Source organism: Leptonychotes weddellii, chromosome X (assembly GCF_054177405.1).
Source record: "Leptonychotes weddellii isolate Sample4059 chromosome X, ASM5417740v2, whole genome shotgun sequence".
NCBI lineage: Eukaryota > Metazoa > Chordata > Mammalia > Carnivora > Phocidae > Leptonychotes > Leptonychotes weddellii.
This window is the reverse complement of record NC_138385.1, coordinates 34,201,315-34,222,628: the sequence shown is the minus strand read 5'-3', so window position 1 is coordinate 34,222,628 and position 21,314 is coordinate 34,201,315. Positions and strand designations below refer to the sequence as shown.

General features: G+C 41.6%; 1 protein-coding gene across 3 annotated transcripts in view; it reads left to right on the top strand.

The window, feature by feature from the left end:
- The window catches only part of VSIG1 (V-set and immunoglobulin domain containing 1), a 42,208-nt gene that overhangs the window by 11,972 nt on the left and 8,922 nt on the right, over nt 1-21,314 (top strand). For 2 of the 3 annotated variants that reach the window (XM_081808438.1, XM_006749336.3), the window contains exons 2-4: nt 11,296-11,459; nt 14,691-14,798; nt 20,306-20,504. In XM_081808438.1, coding sequence (XP_081664564.1) covers nt 11,307-11,459; nt 14,691-14,798; nt 20,306-20,504 — 460 coding nt within the window. In that variant the 5' untranslated portion in view covers nt 11,296-11,306. The remainder of the gene's footprint in view (nt 1-11,295; nt 11,460-14,690; nt 14,799-20,305; nt 20,505-21,314) is intronic. The other variant, XM_081808439.1, reaches the window with a different exon arrangement.

Below are 21,314 nucleotides of genomic sequence, written 5' to 3'. Positions count from 1 at the left end.
CCTCCAGTTCCATCCACGTCGTTGCAAATGGCAAGATCTCATTCCTTTTGATGGCTGCATAATATTCCATTGTATATATATACCACATCTTCTTTATCCATTCATCTGTTGATGGACATCTTGGCTCTTTCCACAGTTTGCCAAAGCCTTGATTTTCATTTGCCCTCGTTCTGGTCTGTGCTCTAAATGGCGTCCTGCTGTGTTGATAGGGTGGGCAGAGATTGTGTGTGTCCTGTTCGTTGGTTCCCCCGGGTTTAGCGCTGTACGTGGTACCAGACAGGTGCGTGACAGGTATGGGTTGATAGACAGCACGGCCTCTTGCACGGCTTGCCTGTGGGACCTGGGAAAGCATGGAGAGGACGTTGGGAAGAGGAAAACTGCAGAGTCAGAAGGTGCTGCATTGGTGTCTATCTTAAATCACTTTTCCCAGTTGATCACGATATCGGTTGCCCTATAAACAGCCAAACTCTGGCAGAGAAGCAGCTGGGCCAGGTGGCTTGGCTGTGACAGAGAACTTGGCTATTGAATAGGGAAAACCAGGGGTCTCAGTACATGGTTTGCTTTTTCTTCTAATTTTTCAAAATGTTTGTCAATTCCCTAATTTATGTTTGCCTGTCGTTAAGTAAGAAACTTTTTAAATTAAAGAAGTGTTGGGGTATGCAGAATTGGGAAGGAGGCCGGGATTTTGTCTTTCTGTACTATTTCCTCTGATCTTTCCAGGATCTCTATGTCCTCATTCTCCTCCTTATCTGTAACCATGCAAGCAGCCAGAACTCCCACTCGGGTTCCCCTGCAGCATAGAGAGCGTCTCTTAAACTTGACCTCTTCTTCTAATACCTATCTGACGGTCTTATGTTCCATCCTGGAGAATTTCCGTACTCTCTGACTTCGCAGTGGGTAATAACCAGTTAATCAGATGTGCTAGTACCTCTACAGTGTTCCCCGAAGTATTGTTCCCTATCACAGCCCTTTGAAAGATGCTTATGTAGTCCTGAGAATTTCAAGCACAGTGGTAGGCTGGGTTTTGGGGTAGGGGTCTCTTCGGTGTTCCTCCAAAGCATAGGGGCAGCTCACGCTTTTGGAAGGCCACCAGTTCTCAAACTTGGTGGCCTCAGGACCCTGTTACACTCTTAAAACTTGAGGGAAATTTCTGGTCTGGATAAAAGGGCATGGATCTGCTTGTCCTTGCTTCTTTCTGCTTAGCACAGGTATAAACCCTCCCTGGAGGTAATGCAAGAGAAAACTCTGAAAGATGGTAAGAAGAAGCAAAGTGGTTTGGAGCCCTGGGAATAACACAATGGCAAAGTGTCTTATTTCTTTCCACCCCAGAGAAGAAGGGTAGCCAGTTCTGGCATTTCCAGATCCCAACCTAGCAACAGAGGGCAGCCTAGGGAAGCTTATTCTTCCACCAGATCTAATGAGAGTCCCTCTGACATCAAGTGAGCCCAGCACCACTGGGTGAGTCATCAGAAGCCACACTAACAAGAGTAGACAAAGGAAGCATTCTTTTTCCCCACTGGGCCTGAGACTCCTCACTTGCATCTAGAGATACTGAGGTGGGAGGGTAGAACAGACAAGAGGAATGAAGTCACAGCAAATGCTCAGTTCTGGAAGGCTCTTTGTGAGCAAATGCTCAGTTTTGGAAGGTCTGAGACTCTCTCCCCACCCCCGAGACACAGGAGTAGCCAGGGCTCCCAGTAGGAGCGTCCCACCATACTGATCCCCCACTGAGAGACCCCCAGCAACCTGACCTGGGGAAACCCTTCCACCCCTCAGGCAAAAGAATCAGAGACAAACAGAAGCCCTAGTGATAGCGGATAAACCAAAGAGACCAAAACAACACTGCAGAGACTCTGGAAATTAAACTAGCGTTAGAATCCCAGCCCACAAAAGTAGGCTGAGCCCTGTGGGTAAAACATGAAACCAAAGAAAAGAGACTGTCTGCTAAAATGACAGATTTAAATGGGAGTTTCCTAACATGATAGACAAAATGTCTGTGGGTTTGGACAAATGTATAATGACATGTATCTGCCATATATTATCATATAGAATATATTCACTGACCTAAAAATCCTCTGTGCTCCCCCTATTCATGCCTTCCTCCCCACTAACCCCTTGAATCCGATGATCTTTATACTGTCTCTATAGTTTTGCCTTTTCCAGAATAACAGAATTGAAATAATATAGTATATAGATTTTCCAGATTGGCTTTTTTCACCTAGTAATATGCATTTAATGTCCCTCCATATCTTTCCATGGCTTAATACCTCTTCTTTTTAGCACTGTATAATATTCTGTTGTTTGTATATACCACGGTTTATGTATTTTTATTTTATTTTTAAAAGTATTTTTAAAAAGATTTATTTATATTTAGAGGGAGAGAGCAAGAGAGCGCAAGTGGGCAGAGGGGCAGAGGGAGAGAGAAATCGAGAGAGAGAATCCGCAAACAGACTCCCCACTGAGTAGGGATCCCGTGGGGCTTGATCCCAGGACCCTGAGATCATGACCTGAGCCAAAATCAAGAGTCGGACACTCAACTGACTGAGCTACCCAGGCGCCCCTATATACCACAGTTTATTAATCCATTCACCTACTGAAGGACGTCTTGGTTGCTTCCAAGTTTGGGCAATTATAAATAAGGCTTCTGTAAACATTCATGTGCAGATTTTTGTGTGGATATAAATTTTCAACTTTTTTGGGTAAATACCAAGGAGCATAATTGCTGGAGAGTATGGTAATAGTGTGTTTAGTTTTGTAAATAAACACCAAACTGTCTTCCAAAATGCCTGTACCATTTTGCATTCCCACCATTAATGAATGAGAGTTCCTGTTGTTCCAGATCCTCACTAGCATTTGGTGTTGGTGGTGTTCTGGATTTTAGCCATTCTAATGGGTGTGTAGTAGTATCTCATTGTTTTAGTTTGCATCCCCCGATGACATAGGATGTGAAGCATCATTTCATATGCTTATTTGCCATCTGTATATCATCTTTGGTGAGATGTCTGTTGAAGTCTTTAATCCATTTTAATGTGGTTGTTTGTTTTCTTATTAATGAGTTTTAAGAGTTCTTTGTATATCTTGGGTAGCAGACCATTATCAAATATGTCTTTTGCAAATAGTCTCTGTTAGTCTGTGGCTTTAGTCTTCTCGTTCCCTTGACAGTGTCTTTTGCAGAGCAGAGTATTTTAGTTTTAATAAAGTCCAGCTTATCAATTATTTCTTTCATGGATTGTGCCTTTGGTGGTATATCTAAAAAATTCATTACTTGGGGCACCTGGGTGGCTCAGTTGGTTAAGCAACAGCCTTTGGCTCAGGTCATGATCCTGGAGTCCCGAGATTGAGTCCCCGCATCAGGCTCCCTGCTCGGCGGGGAGACTGCTTCTCCCTCTGACCCTCCCCCTCTCATGCTCTCTCTCTCTCTCTAATAAATAAATAAAATCTTTAAAAAAATTCATTACTATACCAAGATCATCTGGATTTTCTCCTATGTTTTATTCTAGGAGTTTTATATTTTGCTTTTTTCATTTAGAGCTGTGATCCATTTTGAGATGATTTTGGTGAAGGGTGTAAGGTCTGTGGCTAGATTCATTTTTTGTACATAGGCATCCAGTTGTTCCAGCACCATTTGTTGAAAAGATTATCTTTGTTCCATTGTATTGTCTTTGCTCTTTCCTTTGTCAAAGATCAGCTGACCGTTTTATGTGGGTATATTTCAGGGCTTTCTATTGTGTTCCATTAATCTATTTGTCTATTTTTTTCACCAGTACTATACAGTCTTGATTACTATAGCTTTGTAGAAAGTCTTGAAGTAGTGTCAGTCCTCCAAATTTTTCTTCTTCAATATTGTGTTGGCTATTCTGGGTCTTTTACTTCTTCATACAAATTTTAGAATAACCTTGCCAATATCCATAAAATAACTTCCTGGGATTTTGATTGGAATAACATTGACTTGATAGATCTAGTTGGGAAGAACTGACATCTTAAAAATATTGAGTCTTCCTATTCTATTGAGACATAGATTACCTCTCCATTTATTTGTGTTTTTTTTTTTTAATTTCCTTCATCAGAGTTTTCTAGTTTTCCTCATATAGCTTTTGCACAGATTTTGTTAGATTTATTCTCAGGTATTTCATTTTAGGGGGCGCTAATGTAAATGGTATTGTGTTTTCAATTTCAAATTCCACATGTTCATGGCCAGTATATAGGAAAGCAATTAACTTTTGTGCATTAATCTTGTATCCTGAAAACTGGCTTTAATCGTTATTAGTTCCGTAAGTTTTCTTTGTTGTTGTTGATTCTTTTGGATTTTTTCTACATGGGCAATCACGTCATCTGTTTTTTCCTTCACAATCTGTATACTTTTTGTTTCCTTTTTGTACCTTATTGCATTAGGTAGAACTTCCAGAATGAGGTTGAAAAGGAGTGATGAGAGGTAACATCCTTGTCTTGCTCCTGATCTTAGTAGGAAAGCTTCTAGTTTCTCACCATAAAGGATGATGTTAGCTGCAGGTTTTTTTGCAGATGTTCTTGATCAAGTTGAGGAAGTTTCCCTATATTCCCAGTTGAGAGTTTTTATCACAAATGGATGTTGGACTTTGGCAAATGCTTTTTCTGCATATACTGATACGATCATGTGATTTTTAAAAACCTGTTCATGTGATAGATTGCATTAATTCTTTTTCAAATTTTGAGCCAGCCTTGCATACCTGAGATAAATCCCACTTGGCCATGGTGTGGGATTATTTTTATGCATGGTTGGATTTGATTTACTAGTATTTTGTTGAGGATTTTTGCATCTGTGTTCATTAGAGATATTGGTCTATAGTTTTCTTGTAATGTCTTTGTCTGGTTTTAGTATTAGGGTGATGTTGACATTATAGGATGAGTTAGGCAATATTTCTTCTGTTCTATCTTCTGAGAGAGATTGTAGAAAATTGTTAAAATTTCTTCCTTAAATGTGTGGTAGAATTCACCAGTGAACCCATCTGGGCCTAATGCTTTCTGTTTTGGAAGGTTATTAATTATTGATTCAATTTCTTTAGTAGATATAGAGTAGATATAGGCCTGCCAAAATTGTCTACTTCTTGTGTGAGTTTTAGTAGGTTGTGTTTTTCAAGGAATTCCTCCATTTCATCTAGCTTATCAAATTTGTAGGTATAGAGCTGTTCCTAGTATTCTTTTATTATCCTTTTAATGTCCATGGTATCTATAGTCATGCTCTCTTTCATTTCTGATATTAGCAATTTGTGTTCACTGTACTTTTTTCTTAGGCAAGTTAGAGTCTTTTTAATTTTACCATCTTTTCCAATAGCCAGTTTTGGTTTCACTGGTTTTCTGTATTGATTTCTTGTTTTCAATTTCATTGATTTCTGCTCTAATTTTTATTATGCATTTTCTTCTGCTTTGGATTTAATTTGTTCTTTTTTTCTAGTTTCCTAAAGTGCAAGCTTACATGATTGGTTTTAGATCTTTCTTGTTTTCTAATATATGCATTAATGCTGCAAATTTCCCTCTAAGTGATGCTTTTGTTGCATACCACAAATTTTTATAAGTTGTGTTTTCATTTGCATTAATTAAAAATATTTTAAAATTTCTCTTGAGATTTCTTTGACTCATGTGTTCTTTAGAAGTGTGTTGTTTAATCTCCATGTATTTTGGGACTTCCCAGTAATCTTTTTGTTAATTTATTTCTACTTTAATTCCATTGTGGTCTGGGAGCAGACATTGTGTGATTTCTCTTCTTTTAAATGTGTTAAGATTTGTTTTAAGGCCCATAATGTGGTCTATCTTGGTGAGTATTCATAGTGGGTTATTTTTTAAGATTTATTTATTTGAGAGATGAGGGAAAGGCAGAGAGAGACAGAGAGAGAGACAGACAGAATCTTTAAGCAGACTCCATGCTGAGCAAGGAGGCCTGACATTGGGCTTGATCCCACCACCCTGAGATCATGACCTGAGACAAAACCAAGAATCAGATGCTTAAATGACTGCACCACCCAGACGTCCCCATAATGTTTTTAAAATATATCTCTTTGTATAAAACACTTTACCCAACCATAGCAGAATGCACTTGTTTCCCCGAGCCCCCACAGAATATTTACCAAGATAGAGTATGTTCTTGGCCATAAAAAAAAAAACCCTCCACAAATGTAAAAGAGTTAAAATCATGTAGAGTCTGTTCTCTGAGCACAATGGAATCAAACTAGAAATCAAGAACAGAAAGAGAACAAGAAAGTCTCTAAACAGTTGGGAATTATACAACACACTTCTAAATAACCTATGGACTGAAAAGGAAATCTCAAAGGAAATTTAAAGAATATACATAAAGCTGAATTAAAATGAAAACATAACATATGGAAATATGTAATATGCAACTAAAGCAGTGCTGAGGGAGAAAATTATAGCACTAAATGCTTCCATTTGAAATTAAGAAAAGTGTCAAGTCAATAATTGAGGTTTCTACATCAAGGAACTGGAAGAAGAGTAAAATAAACCCAAAGCAAAGAGAAGAAAGGAAGTAATAAAGAGCTGAAATCAATGAAATTGAAATAAGAAAATTATTAAATGAAACAAAAATCTGGTTCTTTGAACAAAGTAGATTAATAATATTAACAAACCTCTAGCAGGCGCCTGGGTGGCTCAGTTGGTTGGGTGACTGCCTTCAGCTCAGGTCATGATCCTGGAGTCCCGGGATCGAGTCCCACATCGGGCTCCCTGCTCAGCGGGGGGTCTGCTTCTCCCTCTGACTCTCTTCCCGCTCGTGCTCTCTGTCTCTCATTCTCTCTCTCTCAAATAAATAAATAAACTATTAAAAAAAAAAAACCTCTAGCAAGATTGGTAAAAATAAAAAGAGATAAGACACAAATCTCCAATATCAGAAATGAAATATGGGATATCAGCACAGATCCTGAAGTCACTAAAAATATAATAAGGAAATACTGTGAACAACTTTACATTCATGTATTTGACAAATTAGAAGAAATGGACCAATTCCCCCAAAACAACAAACTACTAAAACTCACCCAATATAAAATAGATAATCTGAATATCCCCAAACCCTTAAAGAAATTGAATTCATAATTTAAAAGGCTACTGAAAAAGAAATATCCAGGCCTAGATACTTTCACTGGATAATTCTACCAAACATTTAAAAAAATAATTACAACAATTTTACACAATCTCTTCCAAAACACAGAAGAGGAGGGAACACTTCCAACTAATTTTATGAGGCTAGTATTACCCTGATACTAAAACCAGACAGACAGTACAGAAATAGAAAACTATAGAACAAATTCTTTCATGAACTTAAACTCAAAAACCCACAACAAAACATTGGGAAATTGAATCCTACTATGTTTAAAAAGAATTCTACACCATGACCAAGTGGGATTTATTTCAGGTATGTAAGGCTGGCTCAACACTCAAAGTCATTCAGTGTAATCTATCATATCAACTGGGCTAAAGAAAAAAAGCAAATGATTCTATCAATTGATACAGAAAGAGCATCTGACAAAATCCAATACTCATTCATGATAAAGACTCTCAACAAGTTAAGCAATAAAAGGTGTGTTCGTTTCCAAGAGCTGCTGTCACAGATTGCTAGAAACTGGGTGGCTTAAAACAAGAGAAATTTATTCTCTCACAGTTCTGGAGGCTGAAATTCTGAAGTTAAAGCTTTGGCAATATTGTTTCTCTCTAAAATCTCTGAAGGAGAATCTGTGCCATGCCTTTCTGCTACTTGGCTTCTAGAAATTCTTGGTGTCTCTTTGTGTCTATATACAATGCTCCAATGTTTGATTTTATCTTCATATGGCCTTTCTCTTTGTGTATCTGTGTCAAATCTCCCTCTCCTTTTTCTTATGGGGACAACAATCATTGGATTTAAAGCCCACCCTAAATCCAGAATCATCTCATCTCAAGATCCTTAAATTAATTACATTGCAAAGACTCTATTTCCAAATAAGGTCACATTCACAGATATCAGGAATTAGAACTTGTACATATCTTTTGGTGGGACACAATTTAACCCATGACAAAGGAGAATTACCTCAACTTGATTAAAAGCATCTACAAATAACCTAACAGCTAACATGTTTTGTATTATGTTATGTACATGTTGTACATGTAAAGTACTGGAAGTTATAGCCACTGCAATAAGGTAATAAAAAGAAATAAAAAACATATAAATTGGAAAGGAAGAAATAAAACTGTCTCTACCCAAGAAGAGACTGGAATCTAGATTATATAAAGAAACTCTCAAAATTCACCAGTTGAAAATTAAATAATCAATCCAATTAGAAAATGTGCTAAAGATATGAACAGACCTTTCACTGAGGAAGATACACAAATGGCAAATTATCACATTAAAAGTTGTTTAGCATCATTAAATTGCATCAGGGAAAGAAAAATTAAAATCACAATGATATATTACTACCCACTTATTATAATGGCTAAAGTAGAGGATAGTGACACCACCAGAGACTGGAGAGGATGTGGAGAGACTGGACCACTCATATGTTATTGGTGGGAATGTTTATTGGTATAGCCACTCTGGAAAACAATGTGGCTGGTTTTCGGTTTGTTTGTTTGTTTTTTGCTTTTTGTATTTTTTTAAGTAGGTCCTTTGCCCAGTGTGGAGCCCAACATGGGGCTTGAACCCATGACCCCGAGATCAAGACCTGAGCTGAGATCAAGAGTCGGACACTCAACTGACTGAGCCACCCAGGCACCCTTGTTTCTGTTTTTAATAAAACTAAACATGTCACTACCATCTGACCCATCAGTTGCACTCTTGGGAATTTATCCCAGTGAAATAGAAATTTATGTTTCCACAAAAATCTGTACATCGGAGTTTTATCCAACAGCCCAAACCTGGAAACAACCTAGATGTTCCTAAATGGGTGAATTGTGTTTTGTTTTTTTTTAAGATTTTATTTATTTATTTGACAGAGAGAGACACAGCGAGAGAGGGAACACAAGCAGGGGGAGCGGGAGAGGGAGAAGCAGGCTTCCCGCTGAGCAGGGAGCCTGAAGCGGGGCTCGATCCCAGGACCCTGGGATCATGACCTGAGCCGAAGGCAGACGCTTAACGACTGAGCCACCCAGGCGCCCCTAAATGGGTGAATTGTTAAACAGATTAAATACTCCTAACCAATAAATGGCAATGAGTTACCAATACAACTTGGGTACAATGCTAGGTAATTATGATGAGTAAAAAAAGCCCCTCCTGAAAAATTACAAAATGACAAAATTTTATAAATGAAAGACAGATTAGTGGCTGCCAATGCTTAGAATCAGGGATGGGGTGCAGAAGGGAGAGGTGAGTGTGATTATAAAAGGGCAACGTCAGGGATCTTTGTGGTAATGGAACTGTTCAGTATCTTGATTGTGATGGTAGATACACAAACTTACACATGTGATAAAAGTGTATCAAACTAAGTGCATACACACACTTGAGTACCAGTAGAACTGGAGAAATACAAATAAGATCGGTGGATTGTATCAATGCCAGTGTCCTAATTGTGATATTATAGTATAGTTTTATAAAATGATACTATTATGGGGGGCTGGGTAAAGTGTACATGGAATATCTGTGCTGTTTCTTAGAACTGCATGTGAATCTACTATTACCTCAGTAAAATTTTCAATTAAAAATTACGGAGGACCCCCAAGGAATTTTTGCTCTGTCACTTATTTCTACCTATATTTACTGAATTAGAAATTAAAACTAAAAATTATTTAAACAAAAATACACAAGCACACATTCCATTAGCTGCGAAAGCAATGAATCACTATCACCATCATCAGTAGCTAGTGGAACACTCCACTGTACCCTCATGAGAGGATGAGAGTGTAAAAGAAAAATAACCTCTTGGTATTATTATTAATATCATTTTGATCTTAAAGCCTCTCAAAATGGTCTTAGGGATAAGGTGACCAACTCATCCTGGTTTTTCTGAGATTTTCCTGGTTTAAGCACTGAACATCCTAGCAAAACCAGTATGGTTTGCCTGAGACCTGGTTTTAAAACTGAAAGTTCCTCCAAAGAAGACATACAAATAGCCAACAGACGCATGAAAAAAATGCTCGACATCACTCATCATCAGGGAAATACAAATCAAAATCACAATGAGATACCACCTCACACCTGTCAGAATGGCTAAAATAACAACTCAGGAAACAATAGATGTTGGCAAGGATGCGGAGAAAGGGGAACCCTCCTACACTGTTGGTGGGAATGCAAACTGGTGCAGCCACTCTGGAAAACAAAAAGTTAAAAATAGAACCACCCTATGACCCAGCAATTTCACTACTAGGTATTTATCCAAAGGATACAAAAATACTGATTCTAAGGGGTACATGCACCCCAATGTTTATAGCAGCAATGTCCACAATAGCCAAATTATGGAGAGAGCCCAAATGTCCATCGACTGATGAATGGATAAATAAGAGTTAGTACACACACACACACACACACACACACACACACACACACACACAGAGAGAGGAATATTACTCAGCCATCAAAAAGAATAAAATCTTGCCATTTGCAACAACATGGACGTAATTAGTCCATGTGCTAATGTGTCAGTCAGAGAAAGACAAATTCCATATGATTTCACTCCTATGTGGAATTTAAGGAACATAGGGGAAGGGAAGGAAAATAAAAAAGATAAAAACAGAGAGGGAGGCAAACCATAAGAGACTCTTAACAACAGAGAACAAACTGAGGGTTGCTGGAGGGGAGGTGGGTGGTGGGATGGGTTAAACGGGTGACGGGGATTAAGGAGGGCACTTGCTGGGATGAGCTCCGGGTATTGTATGTAAGTGATGAATCACTGAATTCTACTCCTGAAACCAATACTACACTATATGTTAACTAACTTCAATTTAAATAAAAACTTGGAAGGAAAAAACCCTGAAAGTTCCACATCCAAGAAATCTGTTAATCCTGGGCAACCTGGATTAGTTTTTCCCCATATTCATGGACCTTTTAGGTCCCTGGACAACATTTTAAGAACCTCTGTTTAAGGCCATCCTTATACAGAAGAACTAGCAGTTCGGTGTTATTACCTCACCATCACATAGGATTTGAGTTTCATTACATTGTAATTTGTTAGAAACTCCCCTACCCCCACGCCAATTGCTGGCTCAGCTTTCCTGTACAGTTCATTCTACCTCCTCCTCCTCACCTTGGATACCTCAAACAAGATGTCATTGAAAGTGCTTTGTAATGAAAGAGTGTCCTCAGAATGTGAGAGTGTACCATTTTCTTTTTGATGATTATTTTTTCAGGTCAAGTTAATATGGTGCAGGTGACCATCCCAAACAGTGTTGTGAATGTGACTGTTGGATCCGATGTTACACTTGTCTGCACCTACACCAGCACTGTGGCCTCCCGGGACAAGCTCTCGATCCAGTGGTCATTCTTTCACAAGAAGGACTTACCGCCAGCTTCTGTAAGGACTTTTTACCTCAATTATTCCCCTGTGGTAGTTCTGACATAAACTGTTGAGGTCGTGTGTGAAGGAGTGGTAAACCAGTGATAGCAGTGGCAGAATCTCAGGTACAAAGAGTTTGAAGATAGTTGTTTAGGGAAGACCACCATGTATGTGATGTGGCCTTTGTCCTCTCTTCATATTCAGTTATAGCCTGTTATCTCAAATCTGAGTAGGTCAGCAGCTGGTGTATCGTGTTTTCTAGAGTAGACAGGAATGGTCCTTCTCCTAGGTGAAATAAGCAGTAGTTCTGAAAAGGCTCCTCCTCCCCCCAAATAATCTCCCTATTATTTCCAGAAGACCCCAGTTCAAATACACGTCCTACTTGATCTGCTGATCTCTGTCAAATGTAGTATCTGGGATCTGCCCCTCAAGTGAGCTAGCTCATTGTGCTAGATGAATCCTGATGGAATGAGACTCCCAGATGGGTGGAGAAGGGCCAAGGTAGTGATGAACCCTGAGTAATCAAGGGCAACAAGAAGCTAGAGGGTAGAGGATAGGGCAAATAGGCTGGGGTTAGGGGTCAGAGGTTACTAGAAGAAAGTGGGTGAAAGTCAAAGGAAAATGTTCTACCTGTAAGCTTGTCTATTTTCAGGTTTTCTTCATCTGGCCTTAAGGGTAATTCCTTTTTAAATTAGCCCAAGGATGAAAACTATATACTCAAAGTTGTGTGTGTGTGTGTGTGTGTGTGTGTGTGTGTGAGAGAGAGAGAGAGAGAGAGAGAGAGAGAATGCATGCAGAAGTCTGCATGAGTGTGCAACATGTCTGCCAACACATATCCCTTAAGGGAAGAGGCCTATAGCTTTCATCAGATTTTCAAAAAGATATATGATCCAAAACAAGGAGTTCAGAGAAGAAACAAATCAGTATGGCTTGGAATAGTTGGATGGAGTTGAATTGGGGTTTTGATTAGTAGAAAAATGGATAGCGAGCTGAATGGACTAGAGGAGATTGAAGGACAGAGGTAGAGAAGAAGGAGGCTGCTAGCTTGGAGGAGCCACACCTTGGCCAGTGTGGCTTCAGCCATCTCTGGTCCTTTGGAGGTGCTAGATCCTCTCTTTACCAGAGGTCCTGAACACTTTTGTAGCAGGAAACACTGTTCAAGAGGTGATTTCATTAATGCCACCCTCTAGTCAGTGTTCAACATTTTTGCTTAGCACTGGTTACCTCAGACATGCATCTGAATCACTCTGTGCCTCTCTTCAAAACATGGTGGAATGCTAACGCTCTTCTATATATCTCATGGGGAACCAGCTGACATGCTGCATGTGAAAAGGCTTGGGAAAAATTTAAAGGCCTGTAAGTTTTCTCCCTTGTAAACATCTTTATCATCTTAAGCAGCAGCAGCAACAACAACAACAACAGTGATTTTACCTCTTTTTGTCACCCGGATGCCCTGACCCAAGACCTCACATATTGCAATCAACTGAGAAATCATCCCTTTGCAGGTTGCTCTCTTGTATTGTGGATGGCAATAATCACATGAACTTTCTTCCTTTTTAAAATTCAGTTTCCTGAATAGTCTTTTCAATGCATTCTTTATCTGTAGGCCTGAAGTCCTTCCCATTTAGCCAGTAGGGGCTGAAATTAGAGAAGCCTTGCCAATATATTTTGAATTATTTTTATGTGTGGTACTCAAATCCAGATGTCCTCGACTGCCTGGAAGTGAGGCCAGGCCAACCTGCGTTCAAAAATACAGGTTGTTCTTTATGCGTCCTCTGACACTGGAATTTACAAGGCCATCTCTTGGTTGAACCAAGTAGTTCTGAGTTGGGAGATGCAGGGCAGAAGGATCTTGTGACCAGCAATGGGTTTTTTCTAGACCTGGAGATGCACAGAAGGTGTAGGTGATCGAACGGGGTGTGGCTTGACCTCAGGACATCTGTTAGAGGCACTTTGGAAAGAAACTTTAGTAACAAGTATGTATGTACTGAGTAGCTTATTTACTTGACATTTGCCTCATTCTTCAAAATGTCAGGTACAGGCAAGGCAAGTAGTTTAAGGTATCTAGGCTTTTGAGACGTCCAAATCAAAGGAGCTCCTCTGCACTGAGCCACTGATTCAGTGAGAACATTCTTCTTGATCTTAAAATATTTTAGATATTTCTCTGATGCATGAGACCTTTGTTATGCCTGTGCCTTAGCTGCATAGGAGACAGGGTGGGTGGGGGGTGGTCTAGCTCTTGGCTTAGAGACAGTGAAAACCACCTCCAAAAAGTCAAGCTTCCTCTTCTTTCTCTTTTTCCATCTTGCTTTAGCTTGCCCCAGCAAGGTCCCCATTTCAACCGTCCTTAGGTCTCTACCTCCAAAGAACTGGAGGCTCTCACCTTTTTCCCCATACCCTGCAGGCATGTGCTTCTCTCTGCTTTTCCAGATGAGTAGTTTTGGAGCACCAGTGGAAACTTCCTGATGGCTATTGGTTCTACTCCTTGCTCTGCTACTTAGCTGCTGGCTGGATGACCTTAGACAAGTCAGCTGACCTTTCAGAGGGTCAGTTTTCCCATCTGTGTAATGGGGCTACTTACCTACCTCATAGGTTTACTGTGAAGATTAAATGAGATGATGCTTGTAAAGCACTGGGAAGTCTTCCACATAGTAGCCATTCAACGAATGTGAGCTATTATTAGTAGTATCATTACTTACAAAATGGTGATTTTGTAAAATCCCTAGCCCATCCAGACCCCCTGCATCATGGGCGCTAGGGAGCCGGCCCAACAAAGATATTTAGTATAGCTCAACAGCTGGGACAGAGCTCTTGGGGGAGTCCTGGCCCAGGATTAGTTTCCTGCTTCACCGCCTGCCAGGTTCCCGTGGCTGAAGGGAGGGGTTAGCCTTCTCTGCCTGCTCCTCTCCCTGAACAGAGTCCGCTCAACAAAGAAGTTGTAGACATCTTCAGTTGAGATGGTATTTTTCAAAATGGGATTTGGCCTCTATTTCGAATTTGTTTCTTCTTTGAGTACTTCCATGCATTCAGAATTCTGTAGAGCATGTTGTATGCTAATCTAGGGATGGCTGGTGAACATTTTGGGGATGATAAAAAGAGACTGCTGTGCTATTAGACAATTCTCTGATTTATGGGAGTAAGATGTTGCCAGACTGATCACTGAGTGATTCACTTCAACTCCTGGGTTGATGTGGCAGTGTATCATGTAGCATTCAGCTCTCAGACCCACCCATTTCTGCTCAAACACAGCACAGCCCGTGCCTCAATACTGAGGGTATGGAGGAAAAGGCAGTCAGTCAGTGTCTAAATATGGCGCATGCAAGAGACGCTCGGGGAAGATGTAGCTGGACCTCTCAGGTAAGAACACCAATTGGTGTACTACTGGACCCCTTCATTGTTTGGAATATCTAGGGCAATGGCACCAGCCTTTAGGAGTGGGATGGGATGGTCCAGATCAGCACAGGCTCCTGGCAAAACTGGGACAGTCTTGAGTCTGCCTTCTCACACCCATGTCTGGACTTCTTTTCAGCCTCCTCCAAAAGGCTCAGGGACTTATTGCTGCCTCGAGCAGGGCAGGGGCCCGCTCTTGCCATAGGCTCGCATTCTTCTCCTACCCCCAAATCATTGTGTTAAAGGAGCAGTTGACTCCAAGGCATAGTGGTTCTCCATACCCAGGGGAGGGTGTTACCACTTACTGACTATCCCCTCCAAGGGGTTCCTTTGGTGAATGGGGACTACAGAAGTATTCCATAAGTCTTCTGACCAGGAGGGCCAGGACATTTATTAGCACGGTCCTCCTCTTAGAGAAGCCCTCCTCTCAGAAGACAGGGACAGTTTCAGATGATCAGTCCCTCAGCAGAGACTTTCAGCTGAAGACTCTAGGCCCTGGAACAGGCAGGCTAGCATGGAAGTTTTGGGTAGTTTGGTGCCCCTCTGATCACACCAATTTTCTCCTCTTCCACCCAGCCAGTAACTGGTAAAACTAAAGAGACCTCACCTGCCCATGAACAGAACAGGCATTGATCCTACTTAGCATGGGTCTCGCAGACAATACTTAGAACATCCTTAGTGGATGAAACCTGTTGCCATTTTCATCTCCCCAGCATACATTTAATGTGGACAACTCCCTTCTAGAACCTAGTGTCTTCGTATTCTCTGGCTGTTCAAATTCTCCCCACCTGGACTGTCCTCTTCAGATAGCATTATATCAAATGCTTCCCAAATGTTGGCAGGGTGGGGGTGTACCATCTCTTCACATGCATTTGAAAATGAGGGGGGTGTTGGTGTAATGGTTATAAATGAGAGTCACTGCTGGCAGTTAGTAGGTGGGAGCTAGAGGTGCTAGATGTCTTGCAATACGCAGGCTAAGCCCACAGGAGAAGGAACGGTCTGCCCAAAATACCAGTGTCACTCCCACTGAGAAACAGTCCACATTCTTCCCTTCCCACCACCCCCTCCCATCAAAATTTATCTGTTCTGTATCCCATGGCCTCAGGTGTATATTCTTGCTAAACCTGTTCAATCAATCTAACGCTGAGGTGCTAGGGACTGGTGATACTAATTTATTTTGTTCTCTTCCAAAGAAAATCCTTTAAGTGTAGACTTGTTCCATGCCTTCACCCCAAAGAAGCAGTTCAAATGGTGGGGACCTCAGGCAAATGGCAGCCTGGGAAGGGAGTGGTTTGAAGGCAGGGATGTCTATCTTTTGGTGTTCTTTCCCTTCCATGTGCAATCTCAACCCCCCACCCCCACCCCAAGAACAGTCCAGAAAAAGTGCGGGGCTTGAGACCATTGCCACTGCCCCCCTCCTCCCCTCCCACAGCCAGCCCCTTTATGAGTAGTGCAGGAAAACGAGAAGCTGAAGGGAAAGAATGGGTGCTTTACTGTGGGTTTCCACACCCTCCACATTTCCAAAAGGAACCCACAAAAGCAGCTCTGGAGGCTAAATGCATTTATTAATTCCAACTCAGACTCAAACAGAAAGCAGACTGAATTCTTTCAACCCTTCTTGTTTATATTCCAGCCTCTGGTTAGAGAACTGTGTCACAAAGCTGAGGGGGAAAAAAAATCTTTTTGGACAAATCTGGCTCCCAGCTGCATGGCCTCATGTGAATAGGAACTTGGCATCATAGGAGGGGAGAGGCTGTTGTCGCAGCTGGCAACCATTGAAGGCATCAGGTGGCAGGCCCACTCGGCATGGGCAGTGCCATGCCAATGAATAGTAGCAATCGGCAGGAAAAGGGTTGGGAAAGATTACCTAGGAATCACCCCCCCGCCCAAAGCAGCACTAGGAGTGCTATTTTCGTGTATTCGGAGAGAATCAGGAGGTCTGAATTCCAGGTCTGGTTATAAATTGTGTGACCTTGGACAAATCACTTCCTCTATTGGGGCCTCAGTGTCCTTTTCTGTTACTGAAGAGGATGAATTGGAGATTGCAAACTGGCGGCCTCTGGGCCCGATTTGACCAGTGGATTCGTGTTGGTTGACCAGCCCAGTATTTTGTTTGTTTGTTTCCACAGTTTGGAAGCCTTGTTTGTGTTGGCTCTCTGGTTCGCCATGGTCCCCGCTGTCCTTGTGATCTTACCACCATCCACCAGCCCCTCCCAGCTATTTCCCATATTTCTAATATCCATCTGGCTCCTGAAGAGTCGTCAACCTTAGAAACCATGAATGAAGTGATCTCAAAGGGGGTCTTATAACAATGTGTCATTATGACTACATATCAGCCTCTAACATCATGGAGGAGCAGAGGGTACCTGGGGGGGGCGGGGAGTAGGGCAGCCACGAAGGGCAAGTGGGCAACAAATTAACAAGTACCACTTAAGGGAACACTTGGATGGATTTTTCTTTAAGCAGATTTGCCACTCTGTCCCCCCACCCCAAAGGATGTGTGGCCCGTGGAACATCCATGGCTTTTCCTGGACCTCATTTGCTTTGATCTCTCAATTGACAATATACTTTCTTTGAAAAGGTACAAGTCCCACAGGATCATGGGCTGAGTCTTGGCCATTGTTCAGCTTTGATTTTTCAAAGAGTTATTCTTTTGTGGAAAATGGCACCACGTTTCAGTACTTCCTGTGTGATTAGATAAGCAGTTTCAGGAAAACATTTCTATTTTTTTTTTCTTTACAAGGACAGTGTGACAGCTTGGACTTCCCCTAACAGAAAGTCCCTCCATCTGTGTGTTTGGCCACTGGCTAGCCCTGGGGACTTTCCTTCTCAGGCCTAGGCCTTTCCCTTTTAGGTGTCCATTGCTATCCCTCTTTAGCTCCATTCCTATCCCTGACACCCTTCAGTATTATTTGTGAGAGGGCAAGATATATGGGGGGACGGTGTGAGGAGTGAGGGTAGAAGGGATGGGAAGGGTCCTTTTTAGAGGGAAGTTACAAGTTCAGAGCCTCATAACTTATCTGCTCATTTCACCTGGATTCATGACCAAAGGTTAGACTTTTACAGTGGCTTCTTTGCATGTTCTAGTCCTGGCCTAAAACACACAACTCTCTTGGTTCCCTGCTCTGGGCAGAAACAAGGTCTTTTCTCCCAGACCCTCTGGCACTCACTGTGGGCCGTAGGCAGGACTGATGTATCTCATTGTGATGTCGCCGAGCCTCAGCATGAAACAGGCTGACTTATCCCCAGTCTTCCTGGGAGCAGGGGAAGCAGCCAGATGTCTACATTGTAAAAGGGCTTCCTGGATGGCCTGCAGGCTGTGTTCCAGGTAAGAGTACACAGGGCCTCAGATTGTTGATTAGCAAGTAAATAAGCCCCACGCTGGCTAGTGAAATGGAAAGCCCAATAGCTTGGGTGTCAACTCAGAGGAAGGCAATAGACCTCTGACCAGCTGAACCTCCTCCTGGACCCCTTGAATACCTTCAGTTAACATTGGCTTTCCAGTTTATAAGTCCAACAAGACCCCTTTGGGGCAAATGTTGGTGATTTCAGTAGGTGTGAATGGACAAATTGAATTATAAATGGCTCATTTGGGGCAGGAAAGAAAGCTAGTTGATGTTAGACAACCGGAGGAGAGAGACAAGTCTTTTCTCCTTAAATATGGTCTTTGAATTTTCCCTCAGAACCTACCTTTCTGCTTTCGTTTAAAACTATATTGGCTTTCGATTTGAAGGAGAATATTTCTGAATTTATCTTGATCATATCTTTTGGTTTGTTGATTGCCTTTCCTCTCTCATTATCCTATTAAGGTAAAGAACACTGGACAAGGAGTTAGAAGAACCAGGTTCTAGACCTTTCCTCACTTAACTTTGTGTGTGTGTGTGTCTTTTTTTTTTTTTTTTTAACCTCTCTGGGCTTCAGCTTCCACTAGAAAGTAAGGGGAGTGAATTAAATGAATAAGGCCCTTTTAGTAGATTTTATGAAAACATTAATTAGTTCCACTGGACTAGGGTGATACCAGTTTATTAAAAAATAAACCATCACTTGAATGACACACATTTATATGAAACTAACAAAGTGTGTAGGATGTGTGTGTATGATGAAGAAACCTCAGGGATCACCTAGTCCAGTGATTTCCAAGCTTCAGTCCTTTATGTCTCATCTTTATGATTTTTGTCATAATTGTGTGTCACCAGCAGTATTATTTAATGTCATTTTCTATGGTGACTTGGTTTTAAAAAATTTTTTAAAAATCTACCTTAGTGTCACCCTAAGCAATAATATCCATGAAGTCACAGATGCAATATGCAAGATATGTGTCTTTCTAGTAAGTTTTCATTTATGTACCACCTAAAATCAGCTTATGTGCCTATACCTGGGGAATACATCTCAATTTGGAGGACATTGCTCTGGCTCCTCATTCAGATGTGGAAACGAAAAGTTGGAGAGTTTAAATCACATTGTTTCTCACCACAAAGCAGGTCGCCATGGAGGCATGACCGGCGGCCCCACCTTCCCTATGTCACGGTCAGAGGCAGAGCTGTGGCTAAAACCCAGGTCATCTGACTCCTAGACCAGGCCTCTTTCCACCTCACCATGCTGCTCCCACAGTTGCCATTATGATCTAACTATTCATGATCTTTACTAGAGATGGGACTAGAACCCAGATCTTCCTCGAGTGTGGTAAATCATAGTAATAATAAATGAAGCCTGTGACTTTGAATGAGTCATTTAATCGTTCTGGATTTGAGGGCCCTTATTTGTCTAAATGAAAGAATAATTCCAGTTCTGCCCCCTGCCACATGGGGAGAAAGTGAGGAGCCGCCACTGACGAAGCATTTCCTAGGCCACTATGAGGGGATGGGACCAAATGATTTCTCAAGGGCCTCTCTGCTCTGAAATGTGACTCTTCTAACAAACAGGATAAACCCGAGTTTGCTTATCCAGAGGAGTAGGTGTGTATGAAAGGAGTACGAATATTCTAACTCTTAGGGAAACTGAATAGTCCCGTAGTCCCACTTAGTAAATTAAAAAAAAAAAAAAAAAGTTTATAAAGTGGGGTTAAAAATGATGGTTTTGGCTTTCCCACAGGCATTTGTGTTTTATACAGTGAGTTTCCTCCGGGTAGACTCCTCAGGTGAGCATCTTGATCTAGCCTAAGCTTAGCAGTTGAACCCTGTCAGCTCCAGCTGTTTATCATCTCTAAGATCGGCACACGTCCCTGCTCTGATGACATCACAGAAGGGCTGTGAGCTCACATGAGGAGGTGGTTGTGCACAGCTGTGAGAAAGCTAAAGCACCCCACTGAATTGAGACCTCCCCCCTTTGCCATGGGATCTGTTCTGTGCGGGAAGGGGTGGGTAGGAATGTTGCCTCTTGCCAACAAAGGTAATGTCGGATGGAGGGTGCTTCCGGTAGCTTACCTTAGCCCTGGACACTCTCCAGTTCTCATTTCTGCCATTTTTCTGTCCTAGATTTACTATTCTGAAGGTGGACAAGCTGTAGCCATCGGGCAATTTAAAGATCGAATTGTAGGGTCCAACGATCCAGATAACGCATCTATCACCATTTTGCATATGCAACCAGCAGATAGTGGTGTCTACATCTGTGATGTTAACAACCCCCCTGACTTTGTCGGAAAAAATCAAGGCATCCTCCAAGTCAATGTGTTAGGTATGGGCAATTTTTTCTGTTTTTTTTTTTTTTTTTCTCTTCTTGGAACAACTTAGGACCTTCAATGAGCCAGGACAGTGAGTTATGGTGCTAATTAAGTCCCAGGGGGTAAATATCCTCCCTGCTCCTTTTCTTGTTGGGGAAATAGAGACACACCACCAACCCAACCCTTAGAGTAACACTGAGAAATCACTCACAAAACATGTTGAAACAATTGCCAAACTAAAAGTGCTGCCAAAACGACAGCAGATGACCCAACCCCCGGGGATCCATGTCTCTGAAGGGTGGAATGAGGACAGATGGGACGACATACCATCCCCACTAAATGATCACTAGCAACTGGAGGGAACCTCTGATTAGAGCCAGTCCTACCTGGGGGAGATAACTGTCTACGATCTCTCCTAAGCCAGCCACAATTCCCACCATGAAATCATTCTTTTGAGTAAAGGCAGGAGGGTCCCTTTTAAAAACATTAGCACTATCTGGAAAAAGGACCACAGGTTAAGCCAGAGTTGAGAATATGGGCACAGATATTCATTATGTGACATTCGGCAAGTCATATCTGATCTTCAAATGCACCTGGAGTGGTTCGTTTATACAGTATTTACTGAGTGCTTCCTATTTTGTGCCAGGAGCCATGAAGTTTACAATGATGGAGGCATGGTTTCTGCTCTTGGAGAGTTCACAGTTTTGGGGGATGTCTAGCGCTCCTTCCAATCTCTGAGAGGACAATGGGAGCTTTGCTCCTGTCTGGAGGCCTAGCAAGGTCTTGTCTGCAGGCCTTCAGAAGTACTGAAGGGAGAGAGGAAA